A 17,680-nucleotide genomic window follows, 5' to 3' on the forward strand; every position below is an offset into this window, starting at 1 on the left:
GGGCGAGGCCTGCTGTACTTTGTCAGGCAGGGGAAGCAGCTCTCTGATAAGACCACGCTGCTGTCTGTTTTTGTTATCACCAAAACTACTGGCACAGCCAGACTTACCTAGATGTTTAAAGTTGGAGATATGCTGTTTAATGTTGGGGGATTAGCGGGCCGATTTACTTCCACACAGCTGATTATCAAGTCCAACTGAATCCCAGTCCTGAGGGTAGGGGTGGGAGGGTAGGAACTAAAGCAGGATGGGGACATCAGTAGTGGTTGTAAGGGGCTGGGGGGAAGATGAACTCACAAGGGGTTGAAGCAGAGTATGGTCATTGGGGGTGGATTGGGTGGAGGGTCATGGGTGAAGGGGGATGAAGGCACTGAAGAAGGGTTGGTATGAAGTGTAGGAACTGAATCAGAGTGGGGGACGGTGTTAGCTAGCGAACCTCTCCCTCTAAGCTGCGCCCAACTCCTGCACCCATAATCCTCAGTGGCTTGTTAGCAGTGGCATCATCTGTAGGCACTCAGGCCTGACCTGGACAGAATGCCTACTCCTTCCCAACCTCCTCCACGTCTATCTTTGTTCCCATGTGTCAGAGAGAGAGCTAGCATGCTGGGCTGGAAAGAGATGCTAGCTTGTCGATACACTATTTATGCTAAAACCTGTTAGAATCAGAAATAGCCACGGCTGCCTGAAGCGAGAGAGCAGGCACTGCCAGATGTGCTTTAATGGGCAACTGAGCCGACTGCTCCTACTGTAGCTGCTGCTGTGTTCCGCACACAAGATGCTTGAGAGGAGGAATTCCATTTGGGACGGGTAATGCTAGCTGGCGCAAACGGTTAGCCTAACATTTCCCACAGCAAGAGGAAAGGTCCCGTTGATGCTGAAAGCAAATAGTGTTTATTTGAACACTTTAGATAGGACCAGAATCCTTTGTATACTTTCCTTTGGGACAAAACTGTGCATTTATTATCAGATACTAACATACTAATACACCTTTCAAACCAAGACGTCTTTATGCCAACTAGCATCCCAACAACCTTTTTCAGACTTTTCTTTATATATAAAAGGTATTGCAGGCGACAAAGCCTCCACTTTTATTTCCGCCAACCGACCTAGTCATGATTGCGGTAAAGTTCTGCCTACAGCTTAGTATGTAATGTAGCTGTAATGCTGAGGAGGCATTGGCTCTTAAGCTCTTTCGCCGGTTCTAAACTTTGCAAGGCATGTCACTTCACCCTAGGGCTGGGCGGTATACAGTATTTTATGATACACTGGTATTTGATGCATGGATCGGTTTACTTTACCTTCTATAACGGTATTTGAATGTTTGGTTTGTTAAATGTGATACGCCGTGTGTAACGTCCATTTTTATAGTTTACTTCGCTACTTGAGTCATCTCTTTCCGCTCTCTCTCTCGTGCCACTTTCCACACAGACCTAGCCTCGCCCCTTGTCACTCAAGGAGCGCATTTGTTGTTCCTCCTCGACCTGGAGATACTTGCGTTGAGTCTCTGCATGGTCAATGCAGCACATGTAACAATGTTGATGACAAAGATATTTTTTTTAAATATTTAACCTTTATTTAACTAGGCAATTCAGTTAAGAACAAATTCTTATTTACAATGACGGACTACCCCGGCCAAACCCTAACCTGGACGACGCTGGGCCAATTGTGCGCCACCCTATGCGACTCCCAACCACGGCCGGTTGTGATACAGCCTGGAATCAAACCAGTGTCTGTAGTGACGCCTCCAGCACTGAGATGCAGTGCCTTAGACCGCTGCGCCACTCGTGAGACAATGCTGTTTTCACATTGCGTCCTAATATAAATCCACTAGCTTTCTATAATTACACTATTAGTTTGTGTTTCTTACATCTGCAAACAGCTAGTCTTAGCCGTTAATGCTGTTAGCTGCTAAAGCTAATCGCTAGCTTGCTAATAAATGTACTGAGTCAGAGCAAACGTAACTAGAAATACAGCCAGATAATACCAGTTTTGGTGTAGACCTACATCTGCATGTTTTTTTGTGCAACAGTATATTCTAAATCAAAAGACTACGCTACGTGGCCTAGGGCAATGCATCATAGTGCTAGCTGTGCCACCAGAGACTCTGGGTTCGAGCCCAGGCTCTGTCACAGCCGGCCGCGACCGGGAGGTCCATGGGGCGACGCACAATTGGCCTAGCGTCGTCCGGGTTAGGGAGGGTTTGGCCGGTAGAGATATCCTTGTCTCATCGCGCACTAGTGACTCCTGTGGCGGGCCGGGCGCAGTGCACGCTAACCAGTTTGCCAGGTGCACGGTGTTTCCTCCGACACATTGGTGCGGCTGACTTCCGGGTTGGATGCGCGCTGTGTTAAGAAGCAATGCGGCTTGGTTGGGTTGTGTTTCGGAGGACGCATGACTTTCGACCTTCGTCTCTCCTGAGCCTGTACTGGAGTTGTAGCAATGAGACAAGATAGTAACTACTAACAATTGGATACTACGAAAAAAGGGGTATAATTCAAAAATATATATTTTTTAAAGAATACGCAAAGCAAAAATATGTTAGCTACATCAAGTAGCTAAGATAACATTCAATGTAGCCAATGATTATAGGGTCCCTTAGAAAACAATTGTCAACATTTTGGTTCCTACCCTGTCACAATGACTCCCTGGCATTTTATTTTGTTGTCATGTCAAACACTGTATTCAAAGTGCCCACTTTTATATTCTAACTGTAGAATTACAATAATCATTATATTTCCATGATTCCAACAACTCACCCAAGTGTCTTGCTCCTTGGGCACTGTTTCAAAATATCACTTGTTTTATACATGGGCGTAGCCAGAAATGTTAACATTTTTGTAATAATAATGTATTAATTTATAAAAATTCTCTCAATCTGATTGGGTGGGCCTGGGCCCGGGTCACCCAATCAGGGTCACGGCACCAATGTAACAGTATAACTTTAGACCGTCCCCTCGCCCATACCCGGGCACGAACCAGGGACCCTCTGCACACATCAACAACAGTCACCCACGAAGCATCGTTACCTATCGCTCCACAAAAGCCGCGGCCCTTGCAGAGCAAGGGGAACTACTACTTCAAGGTCTCAGAGCAAGTGACGTCACCGATTGAAGCGCTATTTATCACGCACCACCGCTAACTAAGCTAGCCGTTTCACATCCGTTACACATGTAGCATATATGCTACAAAACCAGTAACATAATTCAAATCAACATCTGCCATTCTATTATTTGGAAAATACATTTTCAAAGTGTTTTCAAATGTTTCTTAGGGCCTGCCTAAAACAAATTAAAAATGGATTTCTTTGTGATGGTGTATATTCAATGGGTTTATTAAAATGCATGTCCACCCACATCGGCCCATGTCTACTCCCACTCCTAAATTTGCCGGCATCTGCACAGGAAATATAAAAGGCTTAAACTGGCAAGAATGTGGTAAAAATGGGACTGTATGAATTGGGCTCTAAAAAACATGCCTGATTTGTTTTAAATGCAACATACCGTAAAGTCTGTCTGTAAAGGGCATAAGAAACCTGCTAAATCTTCAAAAGTCACTCATAAAGCCATTCTGAAGGATTGTCAAGCCCTGTGACATGTTCATAATCACAATAAGTAGCAGAAGGCTGAGCTCCAGACAGAATAACAGTCCAGTTCCTACAACTGAGGCTATGCCAAAACACACAATACAATGACAGGATTATTGTTACTGTCTCACACACTCTGGTCTGTGTCTGACGCTGATCTGCTAACTGACAGTATACCCAAGTGCCAAATAATCAGCATTTTCATCACGGTGTTGTTCTGAAAGAAGGGAAGGAATTATTTGACTTATTATACAGGCATCCATTTCCACAGAGAGGATTCCTTTCTCTGTCCTCTCCTAGGGTCCAGAGGTAAACGAGGGAATGTGATGTGGAGGAGCGAGGAGAGGAATATTTGCTATGACTATGATTCTTCGCTAGAGACTCCCTGAAGAGGATCTGTTTCAATGCAACATACTGGGCTGTAGAAGTCATTAAAACAACACACAGGGACAAACACTTACAGATTGTATGTAGAAATTAACTTCATGGCCACCATCTGTAAAATACTAGTCAGTAAATTAGACTCAAGGTCAGAATGGAAAGGGGGAATGAAGAAGAACAGTATCATGATTTTGTTTTGCATTGAATTCCAAATCAAGTCAATGTTTAGTTGGTAAGGCATTGTGCCTCTACCACATAGGACCTCTCCAAATAGCACATCACTCAGTGGTATTAAAGCCAATGGAGTCCGAACTTAGTTTGGGGAGGTTGTCATGCTTGTGATTTGGTCAATACCAGTAATCAGAGGCCGGCTTGGAGAGCAATCAAGAGCCGAGTGAATCCAGGAGTGAGGAGGTCTGAGTGAATGAATGAGACTAGTAATTCAATGGCTTTGGATTTTACACAAAAAAATCGCTTCAAAACGGTGTGTTTTTCTAAGTGACTTGCCTATCGGTCACAGGACTTTCCAGATTCTTACTGCCCTCGCTGGTTTCCAGGTCATTTCTTGGCAGCAGAGAGCAAACAGTAGAGTTTCCAGTCTCGGCTGGTGTTTCTCTGACTTCCTTTGTGATTAGACTGACTGACTGACTGACTGATTGAAGGAGCTGAGCAAACCAAAACCGTCTTTTCAAGGTCTACTTTCTAGCTTTGGGCTCCATAAACAAAGGATAACTTCTTTCTCATAGGGAAGTTTCAGCTCTGCCAAGGGCCAATGAAAACTTTTCTGTCCTCCATTTGCAGAGCTAGATGGATGTTTTTATACTGTTTTGTCTTTGTGATCTTGGAGCAGTCAAAATGCAAGACCATGAAAAAGTCAGTGACGGAAACTCATCTATGACTTCAGGCAGACAGTGTCCAATCCATCATTTTATGTGTGCTGATCACCTTAAAATAAGTTATCTAGCATGGAAAATGACGGAGTAGACAGCCTTACACGGAATCCAAACAGGCTGCGCGCGTGCATACATTTATTTTGTCCCCCTACACCAAACGCGATTATGACATGCAGGTTAAAATATCAAAACAAACTGAACCAATGACATTCATTTGGGGACAGGTCGAAAAGCATTAAACATGTATGGCAATTTAGCTAGTTAGCTTGCACTTGCTAGCTAATTTGTCCTGGGATATAAACATTGCGTTGTTATTTTACCTGAAATGCACAAGGTCCACTACTCCGACAATTAATCCACACATAGAACGGCCAACCAAATCGTTTCTAGTCATCTCTACTCCCAGGCCTTTTCATCTTTGAACTTATATGATGATCAGCATCTAAACTTTCATAGTATTACCACGACAACCGGCAAAACAGTTAGTCTTTCAATCACCCATGTGGGTATAACCAATGAGGAGATGGCACGTGGGTACCTGCTTCTATAAACCAATGAGGAGATGGGAGAGGCAGGACTTTCAGCGCGATCTGCATCAGAAATAAAAGAGTTCTATTTTAGCCCTTGGCATCGCAGATGCCCGTTGGCGCGTGCGAGCAGTGTGGGTGCAATAATTGAATAACATGGATTTCTACATTTATTTTGCGATGCTCGCGCAAGCGACGTGTCCGGTCTGGTCAGCATGTTAGGTCTAGTTGTGCGACTTATTGTTAGACAGCTGTTCTGTGGAATGACTGCATGGCTTATCTTTTCTACCCAATTGAATCTTCATCCCCATGGCATGAAAGTGCAAGTGGAGTGCAAATGATTTCCCAAACCAAATTTTGACATTTTGTCTTAACTGGAGGGTTATATAGCATTTATTGTAGTACAGTGCTCTCATAGTCAACTCGAAACCCCAGAACACTTGGACCAGAACAGAATTCTTGCATAATAACGTTATTGAATTTAAAATGAACAGTTTGTGGATTTTTCTTGCTAATTACATGAATGAGGCCAATTCAACCACGTGAGCTCTTCCTGCCTTTTCCCAGACCACCAGACCACTAGTGCCCAATTTACAGTGTGTGTGTGGCTTAAATTGGTTCCCATGGCACAAGAGTGTAAAAGAACCCTATACAGTTGTAGCTATACCTCTCTTTCTCTATCTGTGTGTTTGCATGCGTGTTGTATATGTGTTGTCCCCAGGACCATGTCTGGTTGACTTGGAGGGGGGATGGGCATTTTTTATTTATTTTATTTAACCTTTATTTAACTAGACAAGTTAATTAAGAACAAATTCTTATTTACAATGACGTCCTACCCCGGCCAAACCCGGATGACGCTGGGCCAATTGTGCACCGCCCTATGGGACTCCCAATCACGGCCGGTTGCGATACAGCCTGGAAACGAACCAGGGTCTGTAGTGATTCCTCTAGCACTGAGATGCAGACCACTGCGCCACTTGAGTAGGAGGGGGAGGAGGAGGCAACAGCATTGCATTGAAGTAGCATTGCAACAAAGTCAATAACAGTCGAGACACAGAAACACAAAGATTGACACCTTAACTCATGTTGTACCTTTGAAGTGCACAATAATCCTGATTTATGTAGCCTAACTGAAATAACTGAAAATACGGGGTAAAATGAAAAACTATCTACGACAAATTTGAGATTTATTGCACATTTTGTTATTGTATGGACGGAGCATAGTGGGATAGCTTTTAGCGGGCTAGCAGCCAGAGGTGGCCATGCAACCAGGTGACTGACACACTGATGACTTCCAGGAGAATCCTCTCCCCTGAGACAGACAGGAAGTCAGGGGCCAAACCTGCTGCTGATTGGACAGAGAGGAGTCTGGCTGTCTGCCTGAGAACTAAAACATTCCTTCCTGTTCAGAATATGACCTATACCGGTGATGACAGACGGATATCAAAAAAAATCTGACTGAGCAAATTAGAAGAACATTGTTCTTAAAAAAATGGACAACTGATTGCAAAGGACAGAAAACGTTTATATTTCTGTCTTCAGATACTAAGATATTACACTTTTAACAAAGCCTTTCTGCTGAAGCAACCAACCAGGACCTATCTAATCCAAGTAAAAGGATTGCCTTTGACCTGCCCTGCCTGTCTGTAGTTGATAACCCAATCAATGCAGCCTGATGGGTAAAGGAACAGATCATCAAGACCAATAGGAAACCTGTCAGGTAATGACTGAGAGGGCTAGGGGTCAAAGGGTCAAACCCATAGCTCCCGGTGAATCAGCAACAGCCACCGCTCTACATGGAACATTCCAGTTGTCTGTGTGTGTTTGATATTGGATAACCCTTGTGACATTCTGGCTCGTTGTGCGTCACATCTTCATGGTGGAGTTCAAAAAGCCTTAATTTTCTCTTGCAAGAGCCTCTCAAGAGTCCTCTAGGCTCTAGCCATAACTGTCACTGAGGCTCTGGCTGGTCCTCGTTGAATCGAAGGACACTATAATATCATTCATCATCCACCTGGATTCTTTCTGCAATAGTTATTACTGGCTTTGTCTGCCTTTTCTGAACCGCTTTGAGAAATGTCTCATCATGCCATGATCAGACAGGTAGTGTCTTCTCACCCTGTATGAGGTATTTGCCGCCAGCGTTTGATTGTTATAGCTCCTACAATGCAGAACTAGCTTTGTAATCAGGTTTCAGAGACATGGTTGGAAAGATTAAAAAGGCGTGATGGGAGGGGTAGGAATATATACTGAACAAAAATATAAACGCAACATGTAAAGTGTTGTTCCCATGTTTCATGAGCTGAAATAAAAGCTCACAGATTTTTTTTCATAACCACAAAAAGATTATTTTTCTCAAATTGTGTGCACAAATTTGTTTGCATTCCTGTTAGTGAGCATTTTTTCCTTTGAAAGGTGTGGCATATCAAGTAACTGATTATACAGCATGATCATTACACAGGTGCACGTTGTGCTGAGGACAATAAAAAGCCACTCTAAAATGTGCAGCTTTGTCACACAACTCAATGCCACAGATGTCTCAAGTTTTGAGGGAGAGTGCAATTGGCATGCTGACTGCAAGAATATCCACCAAAGCTGTTGCCAGAGAGTTAAATGTTGAATTTCTCCACCATAAGCCACTTCCAACATTGTTTTAGAGAATGCAGCTGTAAGTCCAACCGGCTTCACAACCGCCGACCACCTGTTACCACGTCAGCACAAGACCTGCACATCCGGCTTCTTCACCTGCGGGATCGTCTGAGACCAGCCACCTGGACAACTGATGAAAGTGTGGGTTTGCACAACAAAATAATTTCTGCATATACAGTACTGTCAGAAACCATCTCAGGGAAGCTCATCTGCGTGCTCGTCATCCTCAACAGGGTCTTGACCTGACTGCAGTTCGGCGTCGTAACTTACTTCAGTGGACAAATGCTCACCTTCGATGGTCACTGGCCCGCTGGAGAAGTGTGCTCTTCATGGATGAATCCCAGTTTCAACTGTACTGGGCAGATGGCAGACAGAGTGTAGGGTGTCGCGTGGGCCAGCGGATCGCTGATGTCAATTTTGTGAACAGAGTGCCCCATGGTGGCAGTGAGGTTATGGTATGGGCAGGAATAAGCTACGGACAACTAACACAATTGTATTTTATCAATGACAATTTGAATGCACAGAGACACCATGACGATGACCTGAGGCCCATTGTCGTGCCATCAACTTGTGTGTGTGCGCACACATGCGCGCGTGTGTACATATTTTCCTACCTTAACAGGATCGCAATGTCCTGACAAGGTAGGATTATTATTTTTATTTTTTTGAAAAGTCTGGACATTTTTAATGTCCTGAATTTGTTCAAATGCTATTTTAGGCTTAAGGGTTAGGTTTAGGGTTAAGGTTAGGTTTAGAGTTATGAGTTAGGGTTAGGTTTAGGGGTTAAGGTTAGGCTTAAAGTTAGGTTTAGGGTTAGGGGTTAGGGAAAATAGGAATTTGAATGGGAATACATTTTTACTCCACAAAAATTCCTGAAAAATGCATGACAAGGACAGCGGTGCTCAGTGAAGAAGGAAGGTCAGTTATGTGAACAGAAAGCCCACAATGAATCCACCACTTATCCACCATTAGGGGAAAGACACCTGTGTGTCAGAGACATTGAGGGCCCATGAAGAGGGCTCATATTTTTGAGGGGGTATGATGGGGTATGATACATTTGCGGTATGTGTGTGTGTGTGTGTGTGTGTGTGTGTGTGTGTGTGTGTGTGTGTGTGTGTGTGTGTGTGTGTGTGTGTGTGTGTGTGTGTGTGTGTGTGTGTGTGTGTGTGTTGGGGTGTGTGGGTCAGTGGGTAGAGCATGGCACCACAGGGGACCAGTACGAAGAAGTAGGAAAATGTATGCACTCACTACTGTAAGTCGCTCTGGATAAGAGCGTATGCTACATGATTAAAATGCAAATGTAAAAAAGTGCCAGCGCGTGTGTGTAAGTGTGTGCATGCACACTTGTGTGTCGGGGCAAGGCAGCCATGATGTTATAGATGATGAGGTATTATATGGACAGGGAAATAGGGGGAAGATTGAGGTTGTTTAGGGTCAGAGATGGTTGAAAGCCCTGTCTTTGTTCAGCTCAGTTCAAGTGTGAGTAATGGGGGAAAGCCTGAGGCCCTTTGCATTATCAAGCTATTCTTTGCTATAATCTGATAAATAAGAAGATAAAATGGGCCCTTGCAACATTTAAACACAAAGGAAATATGAACCTTTGTCAATTATATGGGTGCAACCCACTTGAACAAAAAGCAGAGAGTGATATTCAACTACAGGTAGGAATTTCTCTAGTAGTGTGGCTACTGGCTAACAGGCAGGTTGAGGGAGGATGCCTCCTCTCAAAAGACTAGGTTAGCCTTCTAACAATATAATGTTTACAACACGATTATAATAAAACAGCATGGTAACACGTCTCATCATCACACATACAAGCTGGATCTTCATAAAATCTTAATTTAGAATATGTCATTTCTATGTACAGGAAAATCTCACTTTGCTTTGCATCCATTTTGTGGGCTTTTGTGAACCTGTTCCAAGCAGACACAGGCTGAAATGGGGGTTAGTGGGGCTCTACAGGGCATGGGCAATCCAACAGGCTGGTGGTAGACTACTGAAGCCCAGTCAAAACATGCAGATACTGCCATTTAGGCAACAATAAAAGGCTACATCTGTATTGAAAAATATACAAAACAATGGTGGCAGACTGATAAAATATATTGTTTCTTGGCTTGTGGCATCTTTTATTATTAAAGAGACATTACAATAGTGATGTTGTAGATGATTCAATCAGATCAACTCTATAGGCCTATAAGGCTATAGAGATAAACTCCAAAGGATAACACATGCTCTAAAAAAAATGTTTTATATTGTCTTGAAAGATAGCAATTGGTTATCTTTAGTTGGAAAAATATGATAATTTAAGCTGTTTAGCATAGAGTCAAAGGCCTATCCATCTTCAAAAGAGAGAAGTGATCATCAGTGGACTTCAATGGATGCAGCCTTTCAGAATGTCTCACTCTGTTAAGGCCAGCTGGTTTTGTAGGTGAACAGATATTCCACTGACCATGTGTATCCATTTCCACACAAAGGGAAGAGAAACGCCTCCACATTGACACAAGGCCCGATGGAATGTATGGATAACTCGAATGGGACCATCACATTTGCAACTTTTCCACTCCCAACAGGCCAAAACAGCAGTTATATCGCGTATAATGGAAGGAAGAGAGAAGAGGGAGCAGAAGAGAAACAGGGCCGGTCACATTGAGGGTTTTTAGACTGACACTACTCGCCTCGCCCATATCATCTCAGCCCTCGCTAGTCGGGATGCGAGAACGCTACATGTAAATGTTTTTTATTTAAAATTAGGGAAACGAGCGGTATGCTATTGCAAAGAGGGAAACGTACGTACATTCTCTCAATATTCAAACCTTTTCAGGGGCTCCCCACTACGTCTGTCTATGACAGAAACACAGTGGTCGGTGGTCCAAAGTAAAAACTCGCTCTGAGCAAACAATGAATCACCCTTCTTCTTTCTCAATATTTGATCAATGCGCACATTGCCTGCTGCTTTTCTGGACTAGGAGCAGCCAGTGACCGCTGTGTCAGTTGGTCTGCTAAGAACAGCCGCACATTTCAGCACTTTAAACAAGTGGGATTTTATTGTATGAAAAATGGGCTGTACGCCCTGCTTCTGACAGCTTTGGAATGGAAGCGTTACATTTTATGCATTTATGAGTAGATCATCCCGCATCATGGATCGTTACATACTAGCCTATAGTATCAACTATGATTTCCCTGCGATTTTTGCAACAGTGCTCTTTGAACTTTAATTTGTTGGCTTACTTCGGCATTTCTCCCCATCCTGTTCCTCCTGCAAAAGACCAGGGGGATGCTGCGTAGCCTATCACAAAAAAACAGCCTGCAGACGGTACTGCATGGGGGGATGTGCATATCCCGTCCTGTGCATCCATCCGCATCCTCAACCCCCCCCCACACACACACACACACACACACTCAACGATAAAAACACTTAATGCCGATGACCCTTGATAGATAAGGGAAGTTCAATTGACCTACCAGTCGGTGGACGAGGTCTCGTTGATAACATCCTGGTAGGCTGTTAGAAGGGCCAGTCTGTTCTTGCCGAGATTCACAGCCATGTTGCTGTCTCTGCAATCATCCAGACCGGTGTAATACTGTAATGGAAGTAAAGGAGAGTATAGAGAAAGAGAGGGAGAGAGACACTGCGGAGTAGAAAGTGAGAGGGGGAGAGATTCTGAGTGGAGGAACAAAGACAGTGCAGCGCTACTGCCCCGCAAACTGCGTGGTCCTAGTGCGAAAAATTCACAGGTCTCTAAAAAACACTGCTGGGTCCTAGCGCCGTATAAAACGTCAGCAGTCAGCACTAAATGCTGATCTGACCAGGCCCGGCACCGACATGGAATGACTCGTCAAACCAGCACCTGACAAAGACCAGGGAGATGAAAAATAATTTATTTCGAACAGTAGCTATAGCCTCTTACAGAAATGGGGGTCTAACTAACAGGCGAGAGGGGGCTTCGAAGTCTTTCTTTTTTTTACACAACATTCTCATTTAATCCTCTTCATAACTTGCTCTTTGATAAAAACAGCCCTTTATTTAACAGCTGTTGTTTTAGGCTTTTGTCTGGCTCTGGCTGGTTATCCAGAGATGGGTGTTTGATGTCTGGGCTGTGGAAAAGAGATTCATCCAAAAGCCACCAGTTCTCAAGGCTGTAGCTAGCTGCAACTCTCAGAGTGATAATGTTTTACTAACAATCAACAGGAACAATCAGCCCTGATAGCATCCGACCCAGTCTGGAGTGTGTGTCTGGGATGGGGGGGTGTCTGTAGTCTGTACTGTATGCAGATTGGGCAGAGAGAGAACAGTTTTGTTGCCTGATAACTGGGATAAAGATCCTAGATCCCAGTCTGGGTCTGCAGTGTATTTTTGAGTATAGAGTAAGATTAAGTTACTCAGGCTAAGGTCAGTTTTGTTATTTTATTCTCCTTATGGTTATAGTTACAGTTTGGGGAGGGTAAACTGATCCTGAATCTGTGCTTACAGCTGACCCAACTCCTACCCAAACAGTGTTGGACGGAGCCTCAGGGGCAGCCTCAGTGCTGTGCACCCAGGCTTCATTGGCTCAACACCCACACCTCAACACCCACACTATATATTCAAAAGTATGTGGACACCCATTCAAATTAGTGGATTCGGTTATTTCAGCCACACCCGTTGCTGACAGGTGTATAAAATCGAGCACACAGCTATTCAATCTCCATAGACACACATTGGCAATAGAATGCCCTTACTAAAGAGCTCCTTGACTTTCAACGTGGCACCGTCATACGGTGCCACCTTTCCAATAAGTCAGTTTGTAAAATTTCTGACCTGTTAAAGCTGCTCCAGTCAACTGTAAGTGCTGTTATTGTGAAGTGGAAACGTCTAGAAGCAACAACGGCACAGTCGCAAAGTGGTAGGCCACACAAGCTTCAAACTGCCTCTGGAAGCAACGTCAGCACAAGAACTGTTCGTCAGAAATGGGTTTCCATGGCTGAGCAGCCACACACAAGCCTAAGATCACCATGCGCAATGCCAAGCGTCGGCTGGAGTGGTGTAAATCTCAACGCCATTGGCAGCACGCTTCACCATCTGGCAGGCTGACAGAGGATGCCAGGAGAGCGCTACCTTCCCGAATACATCGTGCCAACGTTTGGTGGTGGAGGAATAATGGTCTGGGGCTGTTTTTTTGGGCTAGGCCCCTTAGTTACAATGAATGGAAATCTTAACACTATAGCATACAATGACATTCTAGACAATTCTGTGCTTACAACTTTGCGAGCCAGGCCTAATCGCCCAACATCAGTGCCCAACCTCACTAATGCTCTTGTGGCTGAATGGAAGAAAGTACCTGCAGCAATGTTCCAACATCTAGTGGAAAGCCTTCCCAGAAGAGTGGAGGCAGTTATAGCTGCGAAGGGGGGACTAACTCCATATTAATACCCATGATTTTTGAATGAGATGTTCGACGAGCAGGTGTACACATACCTTTGGTCATGTAGTGTACGTCTGCCAACCCTACCCTGACAAGCCCTGCCAGCCCTGACAAGACCTCAGATTGCCAGGGAACTGTCACTCAGAACACAACACGAGACAGGCCATGTTTCTAGCATCCATGAGAAAAAGTGCTATGGATAGTGGCACTTTACATTACAACATAAATTAAACTGGTAATAACATGGTAATAGAACGTCTCATATACATTTAAGGTTTCACAATGCTTTATTTTCAGGAGGGGGAAGAGCAGTAATCCTTCATCAGTCTAACTGACACAAACCACAGCATGCCACTAATGTAGAAATAGATATGTGTCAATCATTCCCCCCCACACACACACACACACACACACACACACACACACACACACACACACACACACACAATACACACCTCTACACTTACATATGCTCTTATCCTCTTTATCCAACAATATTCCTTCTCCACATCAATGACCCTCATACCACACATGCTCACGCCCCCCACACTACACTCACCCCTCCTTCCTAACTGTCTCATCCAATGAGGATCTGTGTTTGGCCCATAGCGGCCCTACTCCCTGTTAAGTGGGTTAACCTTAATTATTCTCCTCATCCATCCGGTCCTCAGCTTCTCCTGCAGATGGCTAAGGTACCAATTATTTTCACTGGTTGTAGTGATTGTTCTCAGGGAAGACATCTGTCCAGCAAAGAATGGGCTGGGATCCAATGTCCAGGATTCTCCAGCAGTGGCATGCATACATGGGGGGTGAGTGTGTGTTTGTTTGGGTGGGTGGGATCGTGGTATGTGTGTGTGTTGGCTTCAGTGCCCAAAGCTCACACCCAGTCTTAAATGGAGCAGCAGGGGATTGAGCCAGTAGCTTCATATAGGACTCTGACACCAGGCTCTCAGTCTTTCAGTGGCCAAATTACTCTGCTGGGGCTGAAGGAAGGAGAATACAGCAGCTTTTGCATCAAGCTCAAACTGAATTACACAACACAAACTAGTTCCTATAATCTGTCAGTAGGGCCGAAAGTAGACAAAAACACCGTAGCATTAGAATGAGGAATTAGAATTAATTTCTCGTATTTGAACAAAGTAACATGATTTCTTAGTCATTCAGAGTACTTTCAAACTGGGCTGGAGAAACAGAGGGAGACGGAGGACAATGATCAACTTGTTCTGAGTTCATAAAAGAGTGGTATTGATTTATTGATCTGGTTCTATTTTAGGAAGTCTGTGGGGTAAAGGGGAGTGAAGGCAGGTGGAAAGACAAAAGGCTTTCGTTCCAACTCACATCTTCACTCTAGTACTCTGGTCCCAGAACTGCACTACTCAGAATAGGGCTGCAATGGACAGCTGCTGTTTTACAGGCTCCGCCTCTACCCTCCATTCTATTGGCGAACATACAATCACTGGAGAACAAACTGAACGAACTCCATTCGAGACTATCCTATCAATGGGACCTGAAGAACTGTAATATCCTATGTTTCTCGGAGTCATATCTGAACAAGGACATGGATAATATACATCTAGCTGGTTTTTCTATGCATTGGCAGGATCAAACAGCAGCCTCGGGTAAGCTCAAGGGGGAGGTGTGTGTCTTTGTTAACAACAGCTGGTGTGGGATCTCTAATATTAAGGAAGTCTCGAGGTTCTGCTTGTCCGAATTAGAATAATTCATGATAAGCCGTAGACCATACTATTTACCAAGAGTTTATCTATATTTTTGTAGCTTTCCATTTACCACTCCAAACCGATGCTGGCACTAAGACCGCACTCAACGAGCTGTATAGGGTCATAAGCAACAAGAAAATGCTCATCCAGAGGCGGCGCTCCTAGTGGCCGGTGATTTTAAATGAAGGGAAACTGAAATCCATTTAATCTAATTTCTACTAGCATGTCACCTGTGCAACTAGAGGCGGTAAAACTCTAGATCACCTTTACTCCACACACAGAAACTTATACAAAGCTCTCCCTCGGCATCCATTTGTCAAACCAGAATTCTACAAGAATTCTATTCTATCCCCCTTACAAGAAAAAAAACTCTAACAGAAAGTACCAGTGACACGCTCAATACAAAAGTGGTCCAATGAAGCGGATGCTAGACTAGAGGACTGTTTCGCTAGAACATCACTAAGCTAAGGACCCTGGGACTAACACCTCCCTTTGCAACTTGATCCTGGACTTCCTAACTTCAGATGGTGAGGGTAGGCAACAATACATCTGCCACACTGACCCTCAACACGGGGGCCCCTCAGGGTGCGTACTTAGTCCACTCCTGTACTCCCTGTTCACCCACGACTGCGTGGCCGCACACGACTTCAACACCATCATTAAGTTTGCTGACGACACAACGGTGGTAGGCCTGATCACCAACAAAGAGACAGCCTATAGGGAGGAGGTCAGAGACCTGGCCATTTGGTGCAAGGACAACAACCTCTCCCTCAACGTCAGCAAGACAAATGAGCTGATCGTGAACTACAGGAAACTGAGGGCAGAGCACGCCCCCATTCACATCAATTGGGCTGTAGTGGAGTGGGTTGAAAACTTTGTTCCTCTGTGTCCACATCACTAAGGATCGATCATGGTCCACACACACGAACTCAGTCGTGAAGAAGGCACGACAATGTCTCTTTCCCCTCAGGAGGCTGAAAAGATTTGGCATGGGCCCTCAGATCCTCAACAAGTTCTACAGCTGCACCATTGAGAGCATCTTGACTGGCTGCATCAAACACTTGGTATGGCAACTGCTTGGCATCTGACCACAAGGGGCTACAGAGGGTAGTGTGTAGTGCCCAGTACATCACTGGGGCCAAGACTTCATCCACCCAAGTCATAGACTGTTCTCTCTGCTACCGCACCGCAAGTGGTACCGGAGCGCCAAGTCTAGGTCCAAAAGGCTCCTTAACAGCTTCTACCCCAAAGCCATAAGAGTGCTATACAGTTAATCAAATGGCCACCTGGACTATTTGCATTGACCCAGTTTATTATCTATGCATAGTCACTTTACCTCTATCTACCGGTACCCCCTGTATATAGCCTCGCTATTGTTATTTTATTGTGTTACTTTTTATTGTATTTTTTATTTAAGTCTGAAATCAACAGGACCCTGAACAGCTTCTATCCCCAAGCCATAAGACTGCTAAATACACTGAATACGTACTGCCAAATTCTCAGAAACCAAGTTGGAGATGACATATGGTAGAGAAATGAACATTCAAATGTCTGGCAACAGCTCTGGTGGACATTGCTGCAGTCAGCATGCCAATTGCACACTCCCTCAAAACTTGAGACATCTGTGGCATTGGGTTGTGTGATAAAATGGCACATTTTAGTGGCCTTTTAATGTCCTTATCACAAGGTGCACTTGTGTAATGATCATGCTGTTTAATCAGCTTCTTCATATGACACACCTGTCAGGTGGATAGATTATCTTGGCAAAGGAGAAATGCTCACTAACAGGGATGTAAATAAATTTGTGCACAATGGTTTTGAGAAATAAGCGTTTTGTGCGAATGGAACATTTCTGGGATCATTTATTTCAGCTCATGAAACATGGGACCAACACTTACATGTTGTGTTTATATTTTGGTTCGGTATAGTTAGTCAAATTGCTACCTGGATTATCTGCATTGACCCTTTTTGCACAACTTAGTTGACTCATCACATAAACAGTTGCAACAGTGTATCTATCCTGTTGCCTAGTCACTTTATTTGCAGTTATATGTAAATATCTACCTCAATTACCTCGTACCCCTGCGCATTGACTCGGTACTGGTACCCAATGTCTATAGCCAAGTTATCGTTACTCGTTATGTATTTCTTTATTTCTGCATTGTTGGTAAGGGCCCGTAAGTAAGCATTTCACAGAGTTTACACCTGTTGTTTACAAAGCATGTGACAAATAAAATGTGATTTGTTTATGCTTTAGCCAACTCCTCTGTCTATGAGGGATGAGGACCACATCCTTGGATAGGTCTGCTACAACTGACACATAGGCAGGCATGCACACATGGCTGTATCCTATCCCTGAGTTAGCCTAACATCTGACTGTGTTAGTATCCAAAAGGAAAACAATTGTGTGGTGTCCTAAAGTCTTGCTCAGACACAGGCCCCCTGAACACACACTCTTTCTGCTGCCATGGGGAACAGACAGATGGTTGATGTGCTGAAAAACAAAACACACCAAATAAGCACTTAAGGG

The 17,680-nt window shown here is 44.2% G+C and overlaps 1 protein-coding gene across 3 annotated transcripts in view; it reads right to left on the reverse strand.

The window, feature by feature from the left end:
* LOC112229109 (drebrin) overlaps nt 1-11,715 on the reverse strand; it is a 129,258-nt gene extending 117,543 nt beyond the window's left edge. For 2 of the 3 annotated variants that reach the window (XM_042309085.1, XM_042309084.1), the window contains exon 1: nt 11,493-11,715. In XM_042309085.1, coding sequence (XP_042165019.1) covers nt 11,493-11,575 — 83 coding nt within the window. In that variant the 5' untranslated portion in view covers nt 11,576-11,715. The remainder of the gene's footprint in view (nt 1-11,492) is intronic. The other variant, XM_042309086.1, reaches the window with a different exon arrangement.
* Nucleotides 11,716-17,680: the final 5,965 nt, after the last annotated feature.

This window comes from Oncorhynchus tshawytscha, linkage group LG30 (genome assembly GCF_018296145.1).
Source record: "Oncorhynchus tshawytscha isolate Ot180627B linkage group LG30, Otsh_v2.0, whole genome shotgun sequence".
NCBI classification, from domain to species: Eukaryota; Metazoa; Chordata; class Actinopteri; order Salmoniformes; family Salmonidae; genus Oncorhynchus; species Oncorhynchus tshawytscha.